This window comes from Vicugna pacos, chromosome 4 (genome assembly GCF_048564905.1).
Source record: "Vicugna pacos chromosome 4, VicPac4, whole genome shotgun sequence".
NCBI lineage: Eukaryota > Metazoa > Chordata > Mammalia > Artiodactyla > Camelidae > Vicugna > Vicugna pacos.
Genome location: NC_132990.1, coordinates 72,919,898 through 72,947,764, shown reverse-complemented (window position 1 = coordinate 72,947,764; position 27,867 = coordinate 72,919,898). Strand labels below are relative to the sequence as shown.

Genomic DNA, 27,867 nt, shown 5'->3' with positions numbered 1-27,867 from the left:
CTCACAGGAAACATTTCAGTAGCAGCCAAGAATTGTCCGGCCAACATCTTCCCATAGCATAGATCTCCCAGCAGGCTCAAAGGCTCTCAGCCAGAAGGTGGTGGAGATGGGATTCAAAGTCAAGGCCCCAGGGTGGGCTGTGTCAGTAGAGGGTCACAGAGCCACAGAGTAAGCCTGGAAGCTGCCTCTCGAAGGCTGTGCCACACACCACAGTCTCTTTTTCCCCCAGGAAGTCCACAGGACTGTCTCCATGCGCCTGAACATCGTCAGCCCTGGCCTGCATGGTGAGTTCTCTCTAAGTCCCTCTAGGGTTTCAGTGGCTGAGGTCAGAGTGGGGCACGATGGATAGTTCAGTGGGATGAGACTGAGGCACACAGCAGGGGGGACCCCAGAGAGCAGGATCCACAGCTGCATCTTCTAGATGGAGAGTCTCTGCTCATCACCATCCCGTGGGACTGGATTCCAGGCCTTCGGCTTTTCTTGATCCCCATGGTTGCTGGCCAACCATGCTGGGGGGAATGGGGCCTCCTGGAATCAGGACTGGACGGGACTGGATGTCGGGCAGTGCTGGCCTCACCTTCCTTAAGGCCCCCAGTGTGGAAGGTGCCCCTCAGCCCTCAGCCCATCTCCCTCTAGCCTTTATTAGCTCCCCCTAGACCCAGGCCCCCCTGGGCAGAAGAGTCCCTGACACTGAAGGCAGAGGTGAGAGAGGCACCTGCCTCTTCGCCATCCCACTTGGGCCAGGATGGAGCCTCTACTGCCAGCCTACAACCAAGAGGGCAGGGCTGATGGCCCCACTGTATGGATGGGAACTCAAGAGGCCCAAGGGGAGGCTGCCTGGACCATAGTCACACAGGAATCAAGAGTGCGGAAAGAATGAAGCTTGAGAAAACCCAAAAGCAGAGCTGAAGAGCCCTCAGAGGTGTTCTGGCTCATCCCTACCATGGTATAAGGCACAGAGAGGAGCAGGGATTGACCTAAGGCCACACAGCAGGGTGAGGCAGGCTCTGGACTCAGGCCCCACTCCCTCTTTGCTCAGATGATACCATCCCATCCTCCCTAAAAATGCATCTCCACCAGCCTTGGGATGCAGAGGCATGGCCCAAAAGGCCTGGCTGGGCCCTCTGGGTGGACGGCCTTAACAGCCATGGCTCAGTGTGAGGCATGGGTGTGATGAACCCAGTAGCTAGATTAGGAAACTGAGGTTCAGAGAAGTCAGGGTCAGGGGCTGAGCTGAGACTGGCACCAAACCTGGGCTCCTGGGCAGCACAACGGGGTGGAGTGGGGGAGGCATCAGTGCTGACCACAGTCATCCTCCCCTTGGTTACACAGACAAAGGCCTCGTCCTGCCCGCCGTTCTGGGCATCACCTTTGGCGCCTTCCTCATCGGGGCCCTGCTCACTGCTGCGCTCTGGTACATCTACTTGCACACGCGTGAGTATCCCAGGCCCCCACAATGAGTACTCAGGACCCCTCCACCACCACCTGGGGGAGCCCGGCAAAGCCTCTGGTGGGGTGGGGAGCCCTGGCCGGGGCCCTGACCTCCGCCCCTGCCCCCAGGTCACCCCAGCAAGCGGGAGCCCGTGGTGGCGGTGGCTGCCCCGGCCTCCTCGGAGAGCAGTAGCACCAACCACAGCATCGGGAGCACCCAGAGCACCCCCTGCTCCACCAGCAGCATGGCGTAGAGCCCAGCCTGGAGCCCTGGGGGCCACCCAGCCAGCCCTCGCCCAGCAGGAGAGACTGAGCAGCCAACAGCTGGGAACCACTGACCATGAACTTACCCAGGGATCCCAACCCCTCCACTCGACCAAGGATGGACCATGCCCTCTGCATCCACCCCTCCTGCCTCCCTCTCAGAGGTCTGCTGCCAGCGAGGGCACCAGCTTGGAACATCTGGGGGTCCCCCCACCCCATCCCACAGAAACTTCAAACCCAGTGGGCCTGGGGTACGGCTGCCCAGGACCACGGAGAGACAGACCATTGCCCTATATGTCCACCTTGTTGTAGAAACCCAAGTCCCTGTAATTTTAACCTGGATCCAGCCCTCAGTGAACTGGGCTGGGCAGGAGTTGAGAACTCCAAAACCAGACTCAGCCCAGCCCACCCAAGCCAACAGCGCCTCCTCCATGGGAACAGAAGAGGGCCAGCCCAGAGCCACCTGGACCTGCTCCCAGCAGCCTCCACATCTGGACTAGCACAACTCTGACGGAGGAAACAGAAGCCCAGGGGCGCCCAGCCTGGGAGTGGGAGAGCCTAGCTCTTCCCTGCAACTGCCACACAGATACCCCCCTCCCCTAACCCCAGGTAGCCAGGCTGCCTGTCCTGGGCCCACCCCTGTATACTCACCATCAATAAATCAGACGATGAAACCAGTGCTGAACTGGGAGAAGGGGAGAGGGCACCTAAACTAGGGTGGGGGTGGTGACAGTTCTGGGTTCAAATGGACCTGCCACTTATTGGCTGTGTGACTGTGGGCAGGTCCCATGGCTTCTTTAAGCCAGCCACAGTTCCTTCATCTGGAAAATGGGTATGAGAATTCTTGATCATAAGGTCTCTGTGAGAAGGTCTGCAAAGCAGTGCCTCGCGTGTGGGCAACGGACATCAGTCCGGTCTTCTCATTTCAGACAGGCTACCAGAGACTCAGAGAGGGTGGGCCACTTGTCCCAGGCCACACAGCCCAGGCTCCTGCATAATCCAGGTTCCTGTACCAGCTATAGTCCCCATTCCCCTATTGTCTGCTGAGGGAGCCGGAGGTCAAGAGTCGCTCAAACATTAAGCCAGTGCTTTTTTAAAAAACGTTAAAGGCTTTAATTCAGTCCAGCCACTCTCTGCCCCTAGGGCACCCCAGGCAGGGATCCTTTCCTTTCCCAGAAGGACATCAGGAGGAGGAAATCGATCAACCAGCAGCCAGGACCCCAGGCCTGGAAGGCAGCTCACACAGTCAGCTGGGACTGAGGCAGGAAGCAGGCAGGGTGGAATGGGAGATGGTCTGGATGTCAGCGGAATAACTAGGAAGGAGAGGCTAAGGGCACCCTAGGCTTGGAGACAGAGGATGTCTGATCTCAGCTTCCTGCCCCTAGACCTCTATTTTGCTGCCCAGAGCCCAAGTCCCTGGACCAGTCTAGATCGACTCGGTAAGGCAGAAAAGGCACGTATTTTAGGGGCTCATGAAGAGACGCAGGGCAGGTGTGGGAGGACCCCACCTCCAACCCCACTGCCTTGGCTACTGGGACAGGGAGGGCTCCAGCAGCTTCAGGACACCGCCTACCAGGTGCAGGCTGCCTGTGACCAGCACGTGGATGGCAGCAGCCTCTTGGAGGATGATGGCCCCACTGCTGGCCACAGGGTGAGCGAGGAGGCCCCTTGGGGGACTGGGTAGCTGAAAGACAGGGTCCCGGCCTTGACTGATCCACTGTAAGGCGTGGGAGATGCAGCTGAAGACGAGGGAGCTGGTGCTGTGGGGTGGGTGGGGCACCACCAGCAGGGATGTGGGCCCACCAGGTTCCGGGGAAGGGGTGCTCCAGAGGTCTGGGCTGGCCTGCTCCTCACGCAGGTGGCTCCAGTGCTGCTGATGTGTGAGGCAGCGGAGCAGCACCTGGTCCAGTGTCACTGTGAAGTTCTGCTGGTCTGTGGGGTCCAGGGATGGGCACATCAGCAAGGTGGATGGGGGGCGGGCAGGGGAGGCATGCTGTGGGCACTTGCTTAATGCCAGCCTCTTTATGCAACATTGGTCCTCACAGTGGGTGCCTTGAGGAAACTGAGGCTCAGAAAGTTTGTGGCTTGCCCACTGTCACGAAATGGGTGAGAAACAGGGCCAGGAAGTTCAGCTTCAAAGCTGGGGCTTCTGCCCACTGAGCACATCTTATCACTCTAGCCTCAATGCCTTCATCTATAAAATGGACAGGGTCCATCACCAGGTAGCACAAATATTTCTACAAATGCTGATTCCTGGACTATCCTCAGACAGTCTGGGACCTGCAGATCTCCATTTTTTAGATTATTTCAAAAAAAACTTTTAACATGGCCCACACAAAAAATACATTTTACAATGGCAACCCTGTACTCACATATGTATACACATACATCTGGAACAGGATTGTCATAAAATAGTACCACCCTTACTTTGTGCAAGACACTCTGATACTCTCTTTTCTATTCCATTTTATTTAAAATTAGAAATGCTGATTGAGATCCACTAAACTGATCTCAAGAACCATCACTGGGTTGTAATCTGCATTTTGGAAAATGGTTTCCCCAATAATCTTTTTAGTATTATAGTCACATGCAAAATTCAAAATGTACAAAGGAGTATTTATTTACACAGTAAAACAAATCTAGCTCCTACCAAGACCTCCAGTTCAAGAGTCCCCACTGTCACCAACAAAGCAGTCCACCTCAGGACCCTCTGCCCCCCGTCCACCCCAGGGATCATGCCTGTCACCGCTCACCTGCGTTGTCCACGGATGACATCTCTGTCAGGTTAGGGCAGAAAACGGCATAGTCAAACTGGCAGGGCTAGAAGGCCAAGGGGAGAAGCTCGGTGTCACAGCTCTGAGAGAATGCCCTGCATCCTGACTTCCAAACAGCAGCCCTGAGTCCATATACATGTCCCCATCTCTGGAGATGCCCCCTATAAACCCAGCCATGGCACTTCAGTGCCCTGCCCACTAATCATCTACTTCGACATACCCTGCCTGGCCTGTGGCCTGGGGACACAGCCCAGGACAGATGAAGAAAAAGAGGCTGGGGGTCGGTGTAGAAGGGCTTTTGCTTAAGGTGATCCAGCTACTGAATACAAATGAGAGGTCTTGGATATGAAGAACAGCCTCAGCATCCTGGTCTGTGAAATGGGGAAATGGTCCATAAGAACTACTTTAGCCCTGACATCCTAGGACAGCCTCAGTTTCCCTGGGCAGAGAAGGGCCCCTGTATGCTTATAGCCCAGTTACTCCTTAAACCAAACTTAAGAAGCAGGTATCCTAGTAGCACCCTTGTTTTATAGAGGGGCAAACTGAGGCTCAGAAAAATGCCATCTCTTGTCCAGGGTCACATGCTAATGGCTGAAGGACCCTGATAAGCACGTCCAGAGCCTGCACCTTATACCACTACCTGGTCTTCTCTGTAACCCTGGGCTTGAGTGTGACCATGGAGGAAAATGAGGCCAATGACCTGTGCCTTGACTTCCCTGTGCCCAATGCTTTTACATTTAATCCTCAGTACAATTCAGGGGAGGGGAGAAATCAGTCCTGTTCTACAGTTGAGGAAACAGAGGCTGAGGGATGAAGGCCCCGGAGTCAAAGCTGCAACTAGGGCTGGGCTGCCTGCCGCCCATCCTCCAGCCAGCCCCTCACCTGCAGCAGCTTCAGCAGGGCGGCGGAATCCCGGTCCCCAGTGGAGTTGAAGAGCAAGACACGAACCTCAGACCCGCTACTAGAGGGGTGAGGAGTGAGGTAGGTAGGGGAGGGTCAGGGCGGCGCCTCCGACTCCTCCGCGGGCCCCGCCCCATCCTTCCTCCAGAAACTTCCTCTCTTCCACCGACTGTCCCTGTCCTGACCCCGTCCCTGCGTCCCGCCTCATCCTCCCCTAAGGTCCTTCCTACTAGCCTAGTCGCGTCGCCCGGAGCCATCCTTCTCCCAAGGTTCCGCCCCTCTCTGCCGGCCGAGTCCCGCCCCCGGGTTCCGCCCCACCCTAATCCGAGGTCCCGCCCCTCCCCTAGACCCCGCGCCGGACCCGCCTCTGCCTGCAGCTCACCTGCCCGGCCTCTCTCGCCGGTGCAGCGCCTGGCGGAACCAGCGCACGCAGGCCTGCATGCTGCCGGTGGTGTGCGCGCCATCCAGGTACCAAGTCAGGGGCCCGCGCCGCAGCAGCTGCGTCCGGCCCAGCCATTCCGTGTCCCGAAGCCCTGGGGGAGAGGGGCAAGGCAGCCCTTCAGCGGCAGCCGCGAGGCAGGCCTCTTAAATCCTCTCCCGCCCCAAATTCTCCACATTGCGCAGGGCACCCCCGCTGCTGGAAGGCTGACCACTCTGAGAAAGTGGATCAGCCCAGGAGCCTCTTACTGGGCACCAGTCATTGGGATCAATTCTCTGGCCGTTTCACCTGGTGGAATATTCCAGGCAGCCCTGAGAGGGGACTACTATCATATATTAGTTCCATGTGACAGGTGGAGTACCCTAAACTCAGAGATTACATCACAAAGCAAGTGAGTCTGGGGACTGGGATGGAATCTACCAGGCTCCAGACTGTGTCAGGGCTCTGACCCCAGGCCTGGCACACAGTGAGCACGCTGGAACCAACTGCTGAAGGGTTTTAACAGACACGAGGATATACTACGTGCTGAAAGCTTTGGGAGGAAGCAAGAAGCCTGGCAACAGCACCGTTCTCAAGAACCTCACAGTCTTACGATGACAATGAAAAGGATGCTAGTTTTAGCTGCTACCACTGGCTGGGCATTTTATCCCATACCTGCCAGGCTCTGGGCTCAGTCCCTTAGTCATGTCACCTCACAGTGGGTCCTGTCATTCTCATTTGGCAGGTGGGGAAACAGCCTCAGAGAGAGTTCATGAACTCGAAGTCAAGGAAAGCTTACTGACTTCAAAGTCTTTGCTCTTAAGGCACGGTCTTGAATTGCCCCCACCTCTCAAACAGGAAACCAAAAGAAACATCTGAAGGGGTCTGGCTGGGCAGGAAGGTCCAACTCACCGTGCTGCATGTGGGACGTGGGCTGGAACACAGGTGCCAGGGGCAGCTGCCCCAGGAGGCTTGGCCTAGACACCTTCAGTTCCCCAATACCTGGTGGGAGGGTAGGGGGAAGAGAGAGCTGAGTGAGGGCCGTCAGAGGCAAGCTCTATGTGTCCCCTGCCTACCCTCTCACCTACCCACTTACCCTGGTGGTCCTTTCGCTGCAGCCAGCAGCGGGCCAGCTGCAAGGCCAAGGCAGCATTGGACTGCTGGTGCTCTCCCTCCAGGCCCAGGGTCAGTGGTGGCCCCCCTTCCTCCAGGGCTTCCAGTGGGGGGCACAGGTAGAGGGGACACTGCAGAGGGGACAGTGGTCAGGGGAGTTGCTGCCACCTCTTTGGCCAGCAGGCCCTCCCTGATGCCATCAGACTTTCCATCTTTCCTCATGGACCAGAACCCACCAAGCCTTTTTCCTGGAAATGAGATGTGCTCCAGCTGGATGAGCATAGATGAGCAAACTGAGGCCTGAAAAGATAAAGTGCCTCCCCAGCTGTTCTAATCACACTTACGGAGATCTGCTGAGCGCGGTCCCTCAGCACTGCCAGGGGGCCATCAGGCTGGAGCACGGTGAAAGCGGGGACACCACACTGTGAAGGACAGGGAGAGTGAGCCAGGGGCTGCCCAGGGTCCTTCCATCTCTAGCCCCCACATCCCTGGGTTTGGGTGGCCTACTCAGCCTCTCTCCATGGAACCTTGGGAACCCCTCAATGGGGAGACTAAGGCCAGAGAGGGGGCTCAACTTGCTCTAGTCTCATGCAGAGCCACGACAAGACACCGGACCCCGCGGATGCCCAAGATCTGATCCTGAATCAGGATATAAATAACCCTGCCTCTCTCCCACTTTCCTGAGCCTCGAGGGCCAGGCTCAAGCTGTTCATGTACCTCCCCTCCCCAGAGCTGCCTGGTCACCTTAAAGATGCCCCCTTTCTGCCATGCAATCTTCTCCATAGTTTCCCCCAAAAGGCCAGTGTGGTCGATACCAAGAGAGGAGACCCCACATACCACGGGCTTCCTGTGGAAGACAAAAGAGCCATGATGCCCCTGTCCCAGGCCACCTGGGCTCCTGGCCACCATCTGTCTCCTCACCTGATGATGTTGGTGCAGTCGTAAGCCCCACCAATGCCCACTTCCATCACTGCCAGGTCCACCTGCAGAGGATCAGAGGGCATGGCAGGGGGCACAGGGGCTGAGATTCCCCTCCCCAAGGCCTCCTACACAGGGTTCTGGGAGTGGGCACACACACCTTCTCTTGGAGGAAGACATGGAAGGCCATGAGCGTGAGGAAGCGGAAGTAGCCAGGCATGGAGACACAGCTGCTGTCGCCCTGTAGACAGGATCACATCAGAACCCAGGGCCCCTATGGCCTCTACTCTGGGGGAGATTGTGTCCTGGGATGTGCAGCGCCCTCTGGGTCTATCCACCCACTCCAGGCCCCCTACCCTGCCCTCCCAGCAGCCCTCTGGCATGGGCACCTTGGTCTCCTCCAGCCGGTTGTAGAGGTGCCAAAAGTGCTTGGTGAAGAGCTCAGGGCTTATGGGCTGCCCATTAATGCGGATCCGCTCACGCACCTGCACCAGGTGGGGAGAACTGCCAAGAGATCTAGAGTCATCAGGACTCCCTTCCCAAGATCCCCAGGCCTTCACCCTCCCTGCAGTTTCGGAAAACAAATCTGACCACATCACTGCCCTACAGACAACCCATCTGCAGCTTCCCCTTGCCGTCCAGAGAGTTCTATGTCCTCATCTCAGCCTCCTAGGCCTCAGCAGGCTGATGCCAATAGCCTCTGTGCTTCACCTCCCCCACATCCCTTGGTAGGTCCCTGTGTCCCAGCCCCTCTGGGCTATTTTTAGTTCCTCCAGCCCCCTACCTCTTTCTATGTCTAGGCCTTTGCACCTGCCCACTTTACAGGTCTCAGCTAAGACAGTTCCACCTCCAGAAAGGAGAAGAAAGGACCCCTCCCTACCAGGCTGGCCAGGCATGCTCTCTAGACCCCAACAGCCCCCATGCTTTCCCCATCTCACACTGATCAGTCATTCTGCAAACATCAGCCCCCATAATGTCTGTCTTGTAGCCCTTGAGGGCAAGGCCCTATCTGCTGTGGTCAAGCTGCAACCCTGGACTGGCCCACATGGTCCCAAGTTGAAGGCTGAAAATCATTTTAGAATAGAAATTGTTGGCTTATATTTGAATCTTCAAAGACCCTCTTGTATTATGAGAGGGGGTCCATTTCTCTATTTTGAACAAAGAACTGTTTAGGAAAACATGTGGGCCTGAAATGACCGCAAGTCAGCTGGATTCAGAGACTTACAGAAGTCATTTGATGAAACTGGTAAAATAAAAGGAGGCAAAAGTCTTGAATGCCCCAAGCCCAAAAACTAAATCCTGAGCAATTACCATCATGTTAATCCCACTGCTTTACCAGTGACAGGCTCGAGAGGCATGCACAACTCAGGGGAGAGGGACCCATGTCTACCCCCAAGCCCCAATCCTCTGGTGTGAGTTTAGATGCCTGAGTGCAACTAAGAGGGGCACTGCCTCGAGGGCAAAGCAGCAGCTAAGCCTGGCAGAGCAGAAGGGCTCCCTTCTGCTGCCCACTCTGGAGGCCTTAACACAAGCATCATAAACTACTCTTATCGTTTAAGCTCCTCTTGCTAGCCAGGTTTTCTTTGCAAAGATGCCATAAGTGAGAAATATTTCTGTGATTTAAAAATTGTATAAGGAATTTAAGTTCATAAAAATATCTCTGACTATTCCAGCAGTGTATTTTGTTTATACATTCAAGTTGCTGCCCTCTCTCCCCAATATTTTTCCCTTATGAAAATTAAGGACTGCCATAAACTTGGGCAATATAGTAAGAGCTAACTGAGTGTTTGTTGAATGAATAAACACTGGGCAGAGAGGTATGCTTCTGAGCTCCTGGGGGTGACCCTGACCCTGAGGTGCTGGCTGGTTCCACAGCCCCTCAGAGAGCTCGGAGACACCACATCCCTCTATATCTCAGTACCTAAAGAATCCCGTCTTCAGGCCGTAGTTTCGGAGAATACGTTCAGTGAAGGCACAGGTGGAACCCTAGAGAGAAAAGGTCTTGTCTGGGCAGGCCCCACCCCACCACCTCAGCCAAGCGGACACCCTACCCCTGGGCCCTGTGGCTCACCTTCCCCTTAGTCCCAGTGATGTGGATGATGTTCAGTTGGTCCAAGTCCTCCACCTGGGACAGATGGATAAGGTCCCTGTCTCAGCCACAGGACTCACAGACAGACAGGAGTAGGGGATGGTCACAGGTCCTCCCCACCTTACCTGCAGCCCACTCCGTGCCAAGTACAGCTCCATGGCTTCCAGTTGTGTCTGGGGATCACCCCGCTGTCGCTTCACCTGCTCCAGGTAGTTGGCATTGGTCTGCAGGGTGTTGAGTGTGCGCACGGCATCCTGGCAACCAGTCCCCAGGTAGCAGGTTAAGGCTCATCAGGGGTCCACAGGGACAGGGGCACCCAGTGTACCAGTGGCCAGGCTAGGATACCAGGCCTGCCATGCCAGTCCTGTTGCCCAAGCCTAGAGGTTAGGCACCACTGAGAAAGAAGTGCCATCTTTCCAGCTCTGGTAAAAATGGGAGCCTGGGGCAATTTAGCCCCACCCAGGGAGTGCCAGGCAAACAGGTAGAATGACTAACAGGATTCAGGCTCCCAGGCCTGCACCCCTTGGGCCTTTGTCCTGATTCCCTTCAATGGTGTCCACCATTATATTGGGCTCCTCCAGGGGCAGGGCCAGAACCACAGAAGGCTGGGGTCTTAGAACTGAAAAAATTCCTGGAGGCTTCCATGCCGAATCCTGAGGATTGGGGTTCTACCTTCTGACCCAGAAAAGAGCTGCTTGAAGCAACCAGATGGGGAAGAGGAGTCCAGAGGGAGGAAGGGTGTGCCTGTAGTCGCCCAGCCAAGAAAGCAGATAGATATATAGCTTCAGGATAGTCTGCACTGGGGAGTGAAAGTGGGTGTGCTGTTTATTTCCCCTCAGGCCTTAAATTGCTGGCTGGAGGTCCCACTCTTGTCAAACTGGTGCCACCCGCCTGGCCAGCATCAGGTTCTGATCTCCGTCAACTGGCCCCTGCCACAGAGTCAGGCAGAAAAGTCTTCTGTTTTCCAGATTCTTGCCTCACCCACCACTGCTCTTGGGTCCTGCCTGCCCCCCAATTCCAAGAGCTTGGATCTGCAATTCTTAAATCCTGGAGACTCCAACCCCAGATCTATATTCCTGGGTCTCTCAAGTCTGAACTCCTGAATCCCTTTCCCCTCTCCACTCCAACTGCTAGTTCTGCGTCCAGAACCTCAGTTCAACCACTGGACCCCTTGGTCCTATCACCGGGCGTCTCTTCCCACTCTCTAAAGAGGGACACTTCAGTCTCAGAATTCCCAGATCCCGCAGACCAGGCCCAATTTCCTGGTGCTTGTATGTCCCCACCTCCAGTCTCCAGGATGTTCACGCCGTGGAGTTCCTCAGTCCTAGGCTCCTGGCCGCACCCCCTCCCTCCCCAGCTGGCGGAGGCCGGATGCTAAATGACTCAGGCCCGGCTCACGTGTCATCGCACAACCTGCCGCCGGCGAGCTGGATACCTGATACTCCATGCCGGGCTCCCGTGGCGCGGGCCACGCGCTCAACCCTCGCCTCGCTGCGACCCCAGTGGTTGCACCACGCGGAGAAACCGCTGCCAGGAAGAGAGCGGCGCGCAGATGGCAGCGTGCCCGCGACATAGTAACGGCACAGGCTGCCGAACCTAGGCCCGGACCGACGAGGCCACGCCCCCTATATCGCCCCGCCCCTGCCGCGCCCTCTCTCTTCACCAATCAGCGCCGCCCAGGGAGCCCACCGACACCAATAACTATCTGCGGGACGCCATCTTTGTGAGGAGCAGGTCCCGGGGCGGGCCGGAGGGCTCTGCCCATGTTTGTGAGGGGCACGCTCCGGGGGTGTCCTCTGCCTTAGAGAAACACGCACTCCTATAGTCATCACCCTCCCAAGGACCCGGCCGCACCCCCCAAAATAGCCAGTCCCAGTCAGCAACCCTGCACCAGGCCAGAAGCAGCTCCGAGCCAGGATAGAATGACAGCTGGCAGACACCTTCAGGAGGTCACTGAATCCCGGCCCGGAAATGTCCCAACTCAACACAGACCGCAGGCTATAGGTATGCGGCCTCTGCCGTCACAAATCTGACAGCCCGATTGCGGGGCAATAGAACAAAAACCAGGTACCTGCGCTACCGGGGCCCCTAACCTTTCCTGGGCAGCCTGAGAAAGCTTCCTGTTAGAGGCTACATTCTAGCCTCATGAGGCCTGGGTATGGAAGCAGTCAGCGAGGAGGTGGCGGGGTGAGGTCTTCAGGCAAAGGCAGGGAATGATGTGTGAAAACCAAAATACCGGAGAGAGAGATCTAGGCAACTGAGGGAACTACAGTTCCGCCTGATTGGGCCTAGTCACCTGGGAGTCACAGGATGCTAGACCCAGTAGGACCTTGTAGCCTCATAAGAAATTGAATTACATTTAGATGACACTAAAATGGTTCTAAGGAGGGATGACAAGATCAGATTTGCACTTTGAAAGATTTGCTGTTTGGAAAATGGATTGGGGAGCCACCCAGGGAGGGGATAGTAATCTGTCCTTCCTGTGGGTGGAGGACTCCTATTTATCCTGGAGTTTTCAGAACTTTTTCTGTGACCTTCTTCTCCTCAACTGCTAGTATGGAGATTTCCCTTTTTACAGCTGAGGTCCAGAAAGGGGTGTGTGTTTGGTTAGGGGTGGGAGGGTTGATGCAAACACCCCTCTAAAGAAATTCTCACAGATAAAAGGTGATCCCTTGAGGGGAGGATATAGCTCAATGGTAGAGTGTGCTTAGCATGCACAGCATACACAAGGTCCTGGGTTCAATCCCTAGTGCTTCCATTAAAAATAAATTAATTAATCCAATTACCTAGCCCCCCCCCAATTTTTTTAAGTTAAGAAAAAAAAAGGAGATCCTTAACAACTGATGGGATTTTAGTATGTCCCTCCCTCTTTCCTGCAGGCATTGAGGATAAATATTTATCAGAGATTGTTTGATTTTGAAATAAACAAATGTGTTGGGAAGATTCCATCACTGGCTAGACTTCTGCTCTTCACATCACTGTGGGGTGCCCCCACCCCTGTCCCATGGGAGATAGAGAGGTCCTTTTCTTTTAGTTTCTTTTTTTTTTTTTGAATCATTGAAACTTTCTCTATACCTATACATGTAAATAATTTAATAACTGCATTAAAATGATCATAAAGAGGCTTTAAATGTTTTTATTTTGCTTAACCCTCTCCCTTTCCCCACCCCCACCCTCCTTTGATAATTCTTATTGACAGCCAAGTATGTGTCCCACACTTTTCTATGATTGTGAAATCACAGACACACCTAGACATCCACAGGGCCTTGTTGATGCAGATTTTCTCTGTATCTTAACTTTCTTACTCAACAATAAGCTTATAGGGATCCCTCTAAGACATTTACTTAGTAAACCGTTAAATAGTGCCTTTCTGGGCCAGGAGCTATTCTAAATGCTTTCTACATAGTTGATCATTTAATCATCAAAATCCTATAAAACAGGTACTGATATTACCATCCTCGCTTCAGAGGTAAGGAAACTGAGGCACAAAGTAAGAAAGGCATATGCCCAAGTCACAAAATCAAGATTTGAACTCCGATTTCTTATTGGAAAATCCCAATTGCCTCCATTCCTGAATCTTAAATGATTTCTTTCCCTTTGCCCTGAGCAAAGCAGCCCCATCAGTTCCCCACTCTGGTCTGATACAGGCCTTCCCTGCGATGGGATGGGCTTACATCCCAGTTGTGCGGGAAATTATAAGTGGTGACTGGGGCTTTGGCAAAGTCATCCAGGGGCCTTGGGCAGGTCACCTGTCCCCAGGACCTCTGCTTCCTCCATGACCAAGGACAATTTTCATAGCCCGTGATGCCAGGAAATGTAACAGGGTAGGCAGTAGAATAGATTTATCTTTTCTTCCTTATTTAAATGTTTTCTTTTTATTTTGTTTTTAACTTCTAATATTTTGGGGATGGGTAATACATCATATCATTCAAATAGTCAGAGGTATAAAAAGGCACACAGTGTAAAGTCTGTCTCCCCCACCAAGTCTTAGCATCCTAATTCCCCTCCCCCAAAGCCAAGTTATGTTTCTTGTGATCTTTCCAGAGACATTTTATGCATTTACACGTGAATATAAATCTATATTGATTTCTCTTTTATACTCAAAGATAGCAGCAGACTACATGCATCAGTCTGCATTGTACCTTCTCCACAGACTTTTATATCCTGGACCCTATTCTGGACTGTGTTGGCATCTAAGAGCTGATCCATTAACTAATTTGTGTTTTCAAAGCTGCATAGTACTCCTTGGTGTGGAAGTACTGTGGTGTATTTGGCTAGTCTCCTACTGATGGACGTTTAGGTTTTCAATATTTTGCCATCACGAGCAATGCTGCAATGGGTAACATTTCTTTCATGTGTGAGCATGGATAAATGGATAAATTCCAAGAAGTGCAACTCTAGGTCGAAGGTGATTTGCATTTGATACTTTCATACAGATTGCGACGTTGTCCTCCTGAGGGCCAAGAGCAGTTTCCACCCTCATGCCCCTGCAGGGCAGGGGTCAGCTATTGCCTCACCAATACACACCATTAACCAACTGTGACCTTGCCAGTCACATAGGGGAAAAATGGATTCTCAAGATAGTTATCATTTGCATTTATTTGATTGTGAAGGAGGCTGAGCATTTTTTATGTTTAAAAGTCACTTGTATTTCCTTTGTAGTCCACCCATCTCCTTTGCAGCACTGCTTTTTATTTGAAAAGCCACAGATGGTTGTAGAAGGAAGCAGAGAAATGTATAAAGGAGAAAATCAAAGGCACCTTCATCACACACCTGGAGAACGACCGTTGGCTTTTTGGTGCCACCACAAAGGTGTTCTCATTCTCCAGAAGTAACAAGAGAAACAAAGCCATTGTCTGGAGACCAAAGAAAAGACAAGAGCACAGGGTCCACTTGCTGGAGGCAGGTCTGCAGGCATGTGTGGAGGTTGAGTGAGGGGCTGGGATCCTGCTTTAACCCCCACACTCCCAAAGGGAAAGGATGTCACCCCTCCATCCATTCACTCATTCATTTGGTGAGAAAATGATTCTGTGTCAGACATGGGCTGGATGCTGGGGACACTGGGGTCTGGGGACAGATGACAAGGCTCTGCTCACGGAGCGCCCCATCCAGAGGGCAAGAGGATAGCAAAGAATGAATATCTGCAACCTCTGATTAGAGCCTGTAGGGGTAGGAGGCTGAGGCCCAGAGAGGGACAGAGACAGCTTGGGGTCACACAGTGAGTCAGCAAAGGTACCATGCTGGGCTTTCTGAACTCAGATCTGTTGAGTTACTGCCCCCTCTCCTGCCCCAGCATGCCAGCTGGCAAGGACTTCAGGAATCGGCCTTGGCCTCTTCCACCTCCAAGCTTAGGCTCACATTTGCCTCTGCCTGAAATACCCTTCCCCTCTGCTCTTCCTCTTTGCTTTTTTTAGGTGGGTTGCTTTTAGCTAACATGTGTTAAGCCCCTATCCTTGCACTTGGCGTTGCAATCTCTTTTCATCTCACGAGAAATGTATGAATTAGAGATTATCCCCATTTTACAGGTGGTGAAATGGAGGTTTGCAGAGGGTAAGCATCTCACCCAAGGTGGCACAGCCTGTATGTGGCAAAGTCAAGATACAAACCCAAATTTACTGACTCTAAAACCTGCCCCCACACACCACCACCTGTTTGGTCAATCTCTGCTGTCAATGTGCTGTGTGACCTTGGGCAATTTGCTTTCCCTCTCTGATCTTCTCTAACTCAGTCTCCTCCTTAGTAGGGCAGGGGCTGAAATGAGCTCTGTCCCAGCTTATAATTTCTAGGGGGCTCCAAGGAGGACAAGCGTCTCCAATGGCCTCCACACTCCAGAGAACCAGGACTGGAGAAGCCCAGCTGCCCCTTCCCTGTCCCCACCCAGGGTTCTGTGGAGACCAGGGAAGGTTCAAGTTCCTTGGCAAGTTTATGCAGAAGCCTAGCATTCAGAAGGGAGGGTCTGTTTCTGATGGCCACACCAGGGTTCTAACCCTCTGATATACATAAGGACTCCCCCACCTCTGAATATCTACTTGTATCCAGTGACCCACAAGAAAACACTTTTCTGTCATTGGGGGAAAAGAAACTTGCCTTAGACAGAATTTCATCTCCTCAGTGGGGCAGCCTCTCCTTATCCTTGTCCTGACTCTGGCTACAAAGGTGTTAATGAATTTAGTTTATTAGGAGGGCAGTGGACCTTAAAAAGGGCTTCCCTTTGACCCTGCAATTCTATGACTTCTAAAAATGATCCCGAGGAAACAAACAACTGGACCTGTGCTCAGAGCCCCACGTGCTCTGTTTATCACCCTCCATCTCGGGTGGCAGGTGACATGGCTGGTGACATGGCTAATGGCCAGATGACGCCCGCCTTCCCAAAACTCTTTGTTCTCTGGGCTTCCCTGACACCTCCCTCCCTGGTGTTCCTCCTTCCTTACTGGGTGCACCTTGTTGGCTCTGCCTTTTCCCCTCCAGCATCCCCATGTCGGGAGCCAGGGCCTCATGCCTCTCTGTCCAAGGTGGTCTCCTGCTATACTGGCTCTGTGATGCTGTCTGACTTTTAAATGTTCCTCTTTGCCAAGTTTCCAACAGGAGCATCTGGTGACCTCTAGCATTAAAGGTATTCATTTAATCCTCACAACAGCTTTAGGACTACTTGGGTGAGGCTAAGCGGCTTGTCTGTTGTCTGTGTGAACCCAGGCCTCCTCTCAGCCCGGGCTTCCCATCCCCAGCTCTAGCCGGTCTCCACCCCGAGCTGGGTTTCAAGGCTAGGAAGTGACTCTGCAGTTCCCAACTGGCGGGCATTGGCTGGCCTCGGCTGGCCTCCACCTGTCTACTCGCCCCCCGAGCCCTGTTTCCTCATCTGTAAAGTGGGCATCACAGTCCTGCCCGCCTCAGAGGCCTGGAGGAGGTGGATGAGGGGGTGCTGGGCCCAGAGCACAGAGCCAGGGCGCCACTCCCGAGTGAGGTTAGAGATCCTTAACAGGCCAAGTCCTTAAATGCTCCTAACTGCAACTTCCAGGTCTATAAAATGCAGATAATCATGGTCTATGGTCTAAAGGCCAGACAACAGTGGGCACAGGGCCCAACTGGTAGGAAGCACTTTGATCAGTGCTGCCATTATGTTTATAATTAGTATTAAAATGGAGCTAACAGCCCTTCCTCACAGATCAGTCCTGAAAGTTAAAGCAGACAAAACCAGTCTGTAAATGGGGCCTGGCACGCAGGCGGACCCTCCAGGTGGCCTCTGCCATCTCCCACGCCTGCTGCCAGGTCTTCTCTGGAGACCCCTCCTAAAGAGCTTCCCCCACCCATGATGACAGGGGAATTCTCGGCGGAAGGGGGAGCTGTGAGGCCCGAGGCGGGGCCCTTGACCACCCCAGGCTTTCAGAACAAGGCTTGTGATGACAAGGTTTTCCCCCTGGGGACCCACAAGTGTAGGGTGAGTATCATGGGTGATGGCCTTGGACCCCGAGGGAGAGTTACCCCCACTGTACAAAAGAAAGGAACCGAGGCTTAGAGAGGTGGGTCACTTGCCCAAGGTTGCTGTGTTTTCTTACCTGGAAGGAGGCGGTTTTACCCGAGACAGGACACCCAGATGGGCCCAGCTGTTCCATGGGTGCTTCCCACCAGGGCTTTGCAGCTACTGGCCAGGAGGTTGCCAGGGACCTGGCACCTTTCATCCTGGGCTTCCCGCTCCCCAACCGGATGGGACACAAATTGACTCACAGGTGTGGGCACCTCTGCCAAGCCCGTCCTGGGCTGAGGCTGTGGACCGGGCCGGGCCAGAGAGGGGGTGGGGAGTAGGGGAGATTCTTAAGACCTCACCTTCTCCCCACCCTGATGTCCTGGGCGGGTGGGAGACCACCCAGTATGCAGGGAGGAAGGTCTTACCTGATAGGTTTCTCTTCTCATCCTGGGATCAGCCCAGGGAACTCTCAGCCTCCTTGGCAGGTTTCTGAATGCAGGACTCATCAGAATCTCCCTGTGAGTTAAATAACAACCAGGCGGGGGTTAAAGGTGCACAGGCAGAATGGAGTGTGTGGGGAAGGGACACTTGGGAGACTTCCAGATCTTGAGGCTGGACTTCCTGCCCAGCGGGGCCGGCTTTATCCAGCCTCTCTTATCACAGCCCACCTCTCCTCACTGTTAAGGCCGTTTGCCCCAGCCTCTCCGGGCTGGGATCCCTTGGGAGGGGGGATAAGACACAGGGGTGCCCTTGACCTAAGTGCCCAAGCCTGCTGCTGGGAGGGCTGTGTTTCACAAATCGTTTGATCAAAAAGAGGCCAGGACACAGACCCAGTCCTCAGACTGCAGGGTGACGTTGGGGGCCCATCCAAAAAGGCCTTTTCCATTTCCATAGCCTCTCCAGTCATCACCTCGACCACCAGCTGACTCACTCTAGCATTTGGGGCACTCCCAGGTGCCAGGCACTGCTCTAGGTGCCTTGGAGTAATGCCCCAACAAGGCCCTGCCCTCTGGGAGCGTTTATTCCCAGCTGCACACCTCCCTCCACAGACGAGGATGACACCCACATCACATCAGTGTTCAAGGCTGAAAGGGATCAGACCCACACCTGCCTGGTTAGTACCAGCCCCTTCTCTGGGGTATTCTATGGGGAGGTAGGGGGTGGGGGAGCTCGGGGCCAGAAGCTCCAGGGTTCAGGGCCTGCTTTGGTTGTTTTAAAATATCACTTAATTGCATGAGTAAAAATATTAATTCAGGAAACATGGGAAAACACAAAAAAAGCATAAAGGACAGGACCACCCAAAATAACCATGGGTAGTGTTTTAGAGTAATTGCTTCCATTTTTCTTACAAAAAGGCTGAAGCAGGAGATATTTTGTAAACTGCTCTTTCCACCTATTGTACCCGGAACACCTTTCTGTCACAGTGTGTACACTGCTACAGCCTTTTTCAGTGCTGCCCAGATCCCAGCCAGCAAGGTGACCATTGCCTATCAGCTGGTTAGAGGTGCCCCAGCCAGACTTCTGAGTCAGGGATTGGACGAGCACTGAAACTGGAGAAGCACTGCTGATGGAGGTTTATGCTTTTCTAGCTTTTCCACATGCAAGGCTGCCCTGAACATCATGGATGCATTGCGCAGAGGTAGCAGAGAACAGGGTAGGGGTGTGGCTGCTGTGCATTGGGCCACATGCCCCTTCTGTATACGGACAAGAATCAATACGTGTGCCCTCTTTACTGGGTCATTCCGTGATGTGCTGGCTCCTGTCTTAGAATATACAAGACTAGCTCCCTCCCTAATCCTCCTTTCCAGTAGATGGTTGCTACCCCTTGTCTTTGGCTCCCTTCCTCCCTGTTCTCCAGTGATCCTACTGGTCCCGGTGAGGTTTTGTCTGAAGCATTCCACCCAATGGCTCTTGCCAAAGTCACCACTGACCTCAACGTGGCTAAACCTGACGATTAGTCCTCACTTCAGTTTTTGGGATCTATCAGCAGCATTTGCCTAAGTGATCACTCCTACTTCTCAAAGACACTCTCTGGCCCTTAGCTTCTGGAAACTACTCTTCCTATGGTCTCTTCTTGTTTCATCTGGTGTTGTCCTCAACTCCTTGTCGACATCTAAACACTGGAGCGCCCCAGGGGGCCATGACTTCCTTCTCCCCTCTTTCCACATGACCCCATCCTGCCTTGGGACTTTAAAAAACACCATGCTGGCAACTCCCAAGGTGTGTCTACAGCCCAGACTTTGGGCGGCCCTGAACTAGACTCAGATACACACCTGCCAACTCAACCTGGGTGTCCATCTGTCTATCTCTAGCTTACCATCTGAAAAATCCATGCCCCACCCTGACCTGCCACAGCTTTGTGTGTCTCAGGGATGGCAGCCCCCTCCTCCCTCCAGCCAAAGCCTGGAACTTGCAATTCTTCGTTCATTCACACTCACATTCAAGCTGAAAGCAGATCGTGTCAGATTTGCCCGCACAATAACCCATAAATCCAAGCACTCCGACCCACCAGCTTCATGACCAGCTTGGTCCAAGCCACCATCATCTTCTGCCCGTATTACTACAACAGCCCTAACTAGTCTCCCGGCTTCCATCCTTGGTTTCTCTCAACAGAGTCACTGTATTTTATTTTTAATTATTTTGAGCTAAAGACACTTAAAATTTTTAATTTTGATCTGTTTTGGGGGGTAAGTAATTAGGTTTATTTATTTCAACGGAGGTACTGGGGATTGAACCTGGGACCTCATGCATGCTAAGCACATACTTGTAACACTCAACTATACCCTACCTCACTACTATGTCTTTCTAAAATCATCAGATTGCGTCTACCTCTGTACAGAGCTCTCTGAAGCCTTCCCAGGTGGCATTTGTGCCCCCTTCTGGCTCCCACAACCACCCCATTCCTCTTGGGACTTCTATTTCCATGTCACTCTGACCTCCTCAATCACCCCCCAATTTTTTCCCCTCATTCCACTTATTTTGTTTTCCACGTAACCTATCCCATCAGACTAATGGTCACAGCTTTGTGCCTGTTTTGAGTCTGGAACTGTCTGTTCTTGGAAGACACAGCCAATAAATAACTACATGTTGAACAAAGGAATAAAAATACCAGTTGTTATGATGATTCAATGAAATAAGACTATTACTATATAATCGCTCACACAAAAATTTCTTGTAAGTGGAATTGCTGGGTCAAAGAATACGAGCCTCTTATAGAAACTTTTTTTACCTTTCAGAGAAAAAACAGCACCTTGAACAAGTAGGCCAGCCCTGTGGGTTTTCCTCATCAGTTATGTCATTTAAAACCTGTAGCTATAGCTCAGTGGTAGAGGTAGAAGCTAGGTCCTTGGCTCAATCCCCAGTACTTCCACTTAAAAATTAATGTATTAACAAACAAACCTAATTACCTCCTTTCCCCAAACAAACAAAAACAAAATATATCGACTCGGTAACCATCTGGGCATCTCACTATTGTTTTAAGCTGGGTTTCTTTGATTACTAGTTGTACTGAGTTGAATTACGAGTTCTCCCAAAATTCATGTCCACCTGGAACCTCAGAATATGACCTTATTTGAAAAGGTCTTTGCAGATGTAATTGGCTAAGACAAGGTCATACTGGATCCAGGTACATCCTAAATCCAACAGCCAGTGTCCTCATAAACAGCACAGAGGCAAGAACACCAGCTGAAGACGGTGGCAGAAATTGGAGTGATGCATCTACCTGCCAAGGGACACCAAGGACTGTCAACGGCCACCAGAAGCTGGGAGAGGGATCTAGAAGTTTACTCCTTAGACCCCCCAGAAGGAACCAATCCTACCAACACTTACAATTTCGGACTTTTAGCCTCCAGAAGTGACAGAATAAATCTGTTATTTTAAGTCACTGTGTTTGGCAGCCCCAAGATATGAATATACTAGTCAAGAATTTTTTTCTTACTTTCACCGGCCTTTTGTGAAGCTATGATGTGGGTTAATATCTACAAGTTAAGGACAGTTCTGGTACGAGGTTTTGCCAACCTTCCTTCCCAGGCCCCCTTTAAGAGGACTCCAGCCATGACAGAATGTGGAATTTGCCTCAAACGTGCCTGTCCTCGACCTCAGATTCGCAGGAAATGTATCCACCAGAATGTGCTGCTCCAGGGGTCCCAGCCCTGAGCCCTCAGGATCCAACCTTCACACTAACTGCTCTGTCTCCCTGCCCATTCACACCACACCCTAATCTAAGCCACTGCCACCTCCCCAAACCCCAGCAGGTCTTTCAGCTTCTCTGGTCATTTCCTCTCGTGCTTGCCCCAGCCACCCTCAAGTCAGCAGCCTGAGGACTTTTGCAAGTTACAGATCTGACTACTGTCATTCCACTGATTAAGAGCCTCGGCAGCTTCCCAAGCCTGCAAGTCAAGTCCCAATGTGCCTGTCACGGTTGACTGTACCTACCTGGGTCATTGCTGCAGACAGGGCTCACAGCAGGCCCTCTCCAGTTCCCTCATCAGGGGTCTGAACCCCTTTTCCCAATGGTCTCCCTGCTTTCTCTGACCCTGAGTGGAGAGGAGCAGGGGAACATCATGGTACCTGCCCTTTAGGGAGCCTCACAGCTAATGTCCTAGAAGGTACTCAAGAGAAAAAGAAAAATGACAAAGCCCTCTGCCACTGTCAGGGCACATGAACTGGGACAAAGAAAAGAGCCAAGACTTCACAAATCAAATCTCGACGGTCAGCTACAGGGTTAAGCTGGGGGTCTGAAAACAGAACAGAGTGCACAGCCACTCACTGAAAAAAAAAGAGTCAACTTTAATTGTTAACTGATCAACCTGCATCCAGGAATATCTCTGAACAATCAAACAACAACAACAAAAAAACCACGATAAAATTGTCCTATTGAATAAACCAAGAGTTTCTGCCAGCCCCACAGCTTTGGAGGGTTAGGCCAAGAATAGCCCACTGTTGAGGCTGGTTCTGTCCCCCACAAGTTTCTCATCCCACAAGGAGGGTTGGGGATGGATGAGAGTCCTGTCCCCTCCTCCCAGCATGCTGGGATCTCTTAGAAAGCCACTGGTGGGGGGCACCTGTCCTCCCACCCATTCCTGTCCTAAGGTAAATGGAGACCCTCTGGGCATCATCCCCAAAGCCAGGGAACAAGGTGAGGCAGCCCAAGTGCCCTCCTGGACTTTCAGCCAAAGCTTTATTCCAGTCCGCTCCACTGGTTCCTGATGCCCAGGGTGAGGATTAAATAAAATATGCAGAGAAAAAACTCAAATGTCCCATCATCTCCACAACACAAGTCACAGAGCAGAAGGAAAAATAAAATAACGGCTCTAATGAGAAGCAACAGCGGCCGGTCCTCAGAATACACGCTCAAACTCCGTCTGGTTGGTAGTGGCGGGGTTGCGGCTCTGGTTGGTGGACTGCTGGGTGATCTGGCTGCCCTTCCGGCGTGGCGGGGCCAAGTACTCGAACATGGACGTCAGGTGCGTGGACAGCATGCCCTTAAGGTCCGAGGGCATGGGGTCGGACCAGAAGAAGTCGTGGTTGAGGGCGTCGTCACTGTCGATGCGCTGGGCGGGGTCCAGCACCAGCAACTTGTCGATGAGGTCCAGCGCGTAAGGGTCCCGCACATAGGCCTTCAGCCGGTCCTTCACCTTCCGCTTCTGGCCCTTGACCAGGTCCAGCTTCTCATATAGCTCATACTTGTCCACGTTTGGCCACACCTGGAGTGAGAGGCACGGAGAGAGGACGGAGTTAGTTCAGGGAACATGGTCTGTCCATTGGTCAAGTGCCTGAAGGGACTAAAACTTCTCTGTTCAGAGGCTTCCAGACCATCCCTGGAGGTCAAACGTAACTTCTCCAAGGTGAAGGCAGTGGTAACCACGTATCTGGCACACACCAAGCACCAGGCCCTTTTACACAAATCACCTGGAGTACGTGCCCCAGGCCAGACACAGCCACAGGGGCTCAGCTGCCTTGCCCAAAGCCACAGAACTAACTGGTGATGGAACTGAGGCTTGAACATAGTCCATGTGGCTCTAAAGAGCAGACCCTCCACCAGCCACCTCTTCCGAACAGTGTTTTCCTTCTATTCCACCCCAGCCCCTCTCCGGCCAGGGAGACTTTTGTGGGACCCAGGGGCCCAGGTGGCCTGGCTATGCACCTCAGGGGTGATGGAGCCACAAAGCTGGCTGATGAGGGCGAGCTGGTGCTGCTCCGTGTTGCCCTGCATGATAGGGCTGCGGGTCCACATCTCTGCCATGATGCACCCAGCACCCCACAGGTCAATGGGGGGGCCATAGTCCCGTTCTCCTGGGAAGAAGAGCACACCAGGAGGGCCCCTTGAGCCCGAGAGCCTCCTGAGACAATGCCCCAGGGCCTGTGGCTCAAGAAGTCCTGGTAGTGGGGGGTCTGAGCCTGGGTAAGTGCCCAGCCCCTGCCCCTCTCTGCCCACTCAGGAATCCTCACCAAGCAACAGCTCAGGGGGCCGGTACCAGAGTGTCACCACACGATTGGTATAGCGGTTGGGCTGGCCATTCTTGGCCAGGCTGAAGGCCCGGGCCAGCCCAAAGTCCGCCAGCTTCAGAACCCCATCACGAGTGATGAGCACATTAGCCGCCTTCATGTCCCTGTGCAGGATCTGCAGGAAGCACAAGGATGATGCTCAGACAGGCTGCCAAGGAACACACCCACCCCACAGTGAGAGCAAAGGCCAGCCTGAGCCCTGGCCACCCTCCTACTCTGGCCCCCACCTTGTTCCTGTGGATGTAGTAGAGGCCGTTGAGCAACATCTGCATGACCCTCTTGATCTCAGACAGCGTGAACTTGACTAAGACGTTGCTCAGCAGCCCAGCGAGGTCATGCTCGCAGAAGTCAAACACCAGGTATATACTGCCTTTGCAGCGGTTATAGGGAGAAGCTGAGACAGGAAGAATGAGGTGGGCAAGAAAAAAAAGCCAAAAATGCAACTCATTTTCCCACAACCAGCTCCTACCCTCTCCAACCCACGGACTCTCAGATATCCATCTGTGTATTCCTTCATGGGTGAAATATTTTGAGTGCCTTCTCTGGACTAGGCAGGCCCTGGGGAAGCACCTACTATGATGAATGGACTAGAGAAAGCAGTTATTGTCAGTATATCTTGGTTAAGAGGCAATTTGTGTGTGTCCAGTCCCAACTTTGCAGACAAAACAGTGGGCAACAAGCCTCATTTTTTCCATCTGAAAATGGGGACAAGATCCAAAGGACTTACCTTTGGTTCGACAGATCTCAATCAAGTTGACCACATTCTCGTGTTTTAGAAGCTGGAGGATCTTGATTTCCCGCAAGGCTGTAATGGGGAACTGAGTGGGAGAAAGACAGGAGGAGGTCAAAAGTGGGTGAGTGCACTGTAGACTATGGAACCAGCCATGGGCTCCACGCTAAGGGTCAAAGGTTGGGAGACAAGAGTAAGACCAAGGGCTCTGAAATCAGCTGTCTCATACGCCTTACTTGTAAAATGGGTGCTAAAAGTATACAACTCTCAAGGAAGTGGTTTCAGACAATGAACTGAAATAATCATACTTAACACAAATGCTTCATTACTAGTCATTAAATGCTCCAGTTTCTTCAACCTTGTAAGTTTTAGCTCTACGCCTCTGTTTAATCTGTTAGGTGGTTAACAAATACAAAAATAATTAAGAAATTTCCTTGCTAAGAAACAGGTCTCTGGGAAGCTGGACTAGAGCTAAGAGAGCGTGACAAAAGGGATTGCTCTTTCTCAGCTGAGTATTAGCTACCCTTTTAAAGCCGCTGCATTTTATTTTAGTTTTTTTAAACATTAAACAAAATTAAACCCTAAGGAAAAAGTGTTTCAAGACTTCCTAACTTCAGGAACCAAAGTGCACAGCGCAAGCATGAGCTCCCCCTCCTGGCACCAACCATATTCGTCTAAGAATGAAATATCAAGTGCTTTAAAACATCTGAATTAAAAGACTTATTCTGTTAGTCAAATTCCCTAGAATATGGAAATTTCCAAACTACTACACATAAGTTGAATCTCAACGTGACAGTCCCTGAAGAAGCAGGGTGGGAACCCAACCTCAAGCCCAAGGGAGCTGGCAGGTTTGCCCACCCAACCCGTACTCACCCCCTCTTTCTCGTTCTCCATCAGTACCTTCTTCAGAGCCACCTTTTGGCCAGTCTTGCGATGCTTTGCCTTAAACACCTCCCTGCAGGCCGAGAAGGGGACCGAAGAGGACTCTTCAGGACGTTTCCGCAGGGCCCGCCCTTCCCCCACCAGAGGAGGGCAGGAAAGGGAATCCCGGGCGGGGCTAGGCCGGGTACCCAGGGTACTCGGCTCCCCACCACGCGGTGTCTTCGGACCCTCTCCGAGTCTCTACTTCCTTCCCTCAGCCCCTTGTCCTCACCCAGGCGTCTCTCGGAGAGATCCCGCTCCACTCAGAGGCTCCTCTGTGCAACCCCTCCCAGCCCCCCATCAAGGGCTTCAGGCTCCTCCCCGCCAGCCCGCTCCGTCAGGCCCGGGCGGGCTGCGGTGCGGCCTAGCGAGACCAGGGGACACGTCTGCGGCTAGGTGGCTTCCCAACCAACTGGGCCCGGGCTTCAGCGTCCCGACGTCGGCCCGGAGGGGTGCAGGCTCAGGGTTCCCGGTCCCTGGGGGCCCAACCTTACCCGAAGGTGCCTTGGCCGATTTTAGCAAGCTTCTCATATTTGGTCACTTCATCACAAAAGGGGCACTCCACCGAGTCGTACTGCTTTGCCATGGCCGCCTCCAGTGCACCGCCGCCGCCTTCAGCCGCCGCTGCCGCCGCCGCCGCTCCCGCCCCGGGTCCCGCCGCCGTGCTCCAGGCCCCTCCGCGGCCGCGCCACTTCCGCCTCCACGGCCACTTCCGGCCTCGAGGCGCCGACCCCGCCTCTTCCGTCCGCCGTCCGCCGCCAGGCCCCCTGGGACTTGTAGTTCCCGGGAGGCCAGGAGGAGCCGAAGCTGCAGAGGCGCCTCCGCCACCGCCGCTGCCTCCGCCTCCGCCGCCGCCACTGCTGGCAGCGGCCCCGATCGGGGCCGCGGGGAGCCGGGGCGCCGGGGCTGAGGCTCGGGGCGGTGCGTCCCGCTGCATTGGCTCGGGCCGCCGCTGCTGCCGAAGCCGCTGCCGCTCTGGCGCCCGATCCGGGGCCAGCCGCAGTGCCCTGCTCCTCCTCCTCCGACGGCGCCGCCTCCGCCGGGCTGCGCGGGGCGGCAGGCGGGGGGGCGGCCCCCGAGCCGCGGCCTGGGGGCTCCCTGGCCGGGCCCCGGCCCGGGGCGGCCGGGCAAGGGGGCCAGACGGGAAGAGCCGACGAGGAGACGGCCCGAGAGCCCGGGAGGGGGCGCGTTATAAAGGGGGAGGTGCCCCGGCCTCGCCCTCCCCTCCCCCAAGCCCGCCCCCTCCCTCCTCCCTCCCACCCTTCGTGGCCGCACCTGCCGCCGCCGCCGCCGTCGCTGCCGCCGCCCGCCCGCCCGCTGTCCGCCGGCCGCCCTCGGCGCGTCACCGCCCGCGGCCCCTCCTTCGCCTTCGGAGGTGGGGCCCCGCTCTCTACACCTGGCTGCGAGGCAACTCGCCTCGTGCCTCAGTTTACCCACAAGTGCCAGCTGCCGCGGGAAGGGCCGTATTACCCCGCTCGGAGTGCCCCCGCCCCAGGCAAAGGCGGGAGGAGCCAAGGGAGCAGCCTCCGGACCAGGGAGGAGAGAACGGCCCCCTCCGCCACTTTCCCGGGCCCCCGCCACCCGCCGTTGATATAGCAACCGACGGCCGCTAGGGGGCGCGGCGACATTGGAGGCGGCTAGCGAGCAACGCCCTGGCCTTCCAGCCCTGAACCTCCTGTTCTCTGGGAGGTGGGGATGAGACTCACAGGAATCCTGTCCTCACGGAGCTGTGCCCAAGCTGGTCGCTCCCCGGGTCAGTAATAACAGAAGTACCCAGCATTTACTTGGCAACCTTGTATGCTCAGGAAATGCTGGACATTCCCGCTGAATCCTGAATCAACAGCCCCATGATCCAGATCACTAACCCATTTTACAGAGGAGCACACTGAGACTCAGAGTGGTGAAGTCATTTGCCCAGGGTCACACAGTGACAAAACTGGGGCTCGAACCTTGTCTATCTGAATCTGAAGAGGATTCTCTAGACTCAGGATATTTACGGTCTGGCCAGGAGTAGCAGTAGTGCTGTTTGAGGCCTGCTGTCCTTATGACGGGCACCAAGCCCACCATTCACCCATCTCCTTCTCTGACCCTATGTCTCCTTCCGCTACCCCGGCCCTTCGCTAGCATCTGTCTGATCTCTTCCTGGCTCCAGGAGCTTCCTGGTTCTTTCTGCAGCCCTATTTAATAACCAGCCCCCAACAAAGCTGTCTGTTCTTCCTCCTCTGCACCCCTGCAATCTGCCCTTTCTCTCCAGTCCTCTGCCGATGGATCCTGAGTCCTCTCCTCCCCAGTCTGCCCTCTCCATCTGTCCCCCTTGCAGCTCCAGCCAGATCATTCTGA

At 53.8% G+C, this 27,867-nt stretch overlaps 3 protein-coding genes across 7 annotated transcripts in view; 1 reads left to right on the top strand and 2 right to left on the bottom strand.

Moving 5' to 3' along the window:
• Window positions 1–2,372, top strand: part of ENG (endoglin) — a 28,487-nt gene extending 26,115 nt beyond the window's left edge. The window contains exons 13-15 of the mRNA XM_015240319.3: window positions 230–284; window positions 1,333–1,434; window positions 1,561–2,372. Coding sequence (XP_015095805.1) covers window positions 230–284; window positions 1,333–1,434; window positions 1,561–1,685 — 282 coding nt within the window. The 3' untranslated portion in view covers window positions 1,686–2,372. The remainder of the gene's footprint in view (window positions 1–229; window positions 285–1,332; window positions 1,435–1,560) is intronic.
• Window positions 2,373–2,784: 412 nt separating this feature from the next.
• On the bottom strand, window positions 2,785–11,527 carry FPGS (folylpolyglutamate synthase). Of its 5 annotated transcripts, none has more exons than XM_072960168.1 (15): window positions 11,283–11,527; window positions 10,033–10,161; window positions 9,890–9,943; window positions 9,740–9,804; window positions 8,208–8,322; window positions 7,979–8,059; window positions 7,822–7,883; window positions 7,645–7,747; window positions 7,245–7,322; window positions 6,884–7,031; window positions 6,700–6,789; window positions 5,752–5,902; window positions 5,352–5,430; window positions 4,449–4,515; window positions 2,785–3,627 (listed from the first exon to the last, which is right to left on the bottom strand). In XM_072960168.1, the coding sequence occupies exons 1-15, from the start codon at window positions 11,478–11,480 to the stop codon at window positions 3,224–3,226; spliced, it is 1,824 nt and encodes a 607-aa protein (XP_072816269.1). In that variant the 5' UTR covers window positions 11,481–11,527; the 3' UTR covers window positions 2,785–3,223. The 5 variants fall into 5 exon arrangements, with proteins under 5 accessions (XP_072816269.1, XP_072816270.1, XP_072816271.1 ...); XM_072960169.1 differs by having other exon boundaries at window positions 5,352–5,427; XM_072960170.1 differs by having other exon boundaries at window positions 11,343–11,527.
• A 10,606-nt stretch (window positions 11,528–22,133) lies between these two features.
• Window positions 22,134–27,075, bottom strand: CDK9 (cyclin dependent kinase 9). Its single transcript, XM_006205484.3, has 7 exons — window positions 26,022–27,075; window positions 25,480–25,561; window positions 24,604–24,694; window positions 24,104–24,270; window positions 23,820–23,991; window positions 23,515–23,663; window positions 22,134–23,074 (listed from the first exon to the last, which is right to left on the bottom strand). Exons 1-7 carry the CDS (start codon window positions 26,462–26,464, stop codon window positions 22,709–22,711), a joined length of 1,470 nt encoding a protein of 489 aa, XP_006205546.3. The 5' UTR covers window positions 26,465–27,075; the 3' UTR covers window positions 22,134–22,708.
• Window positions 27,076–27,867: the final 792 nt, after the last annotated feature.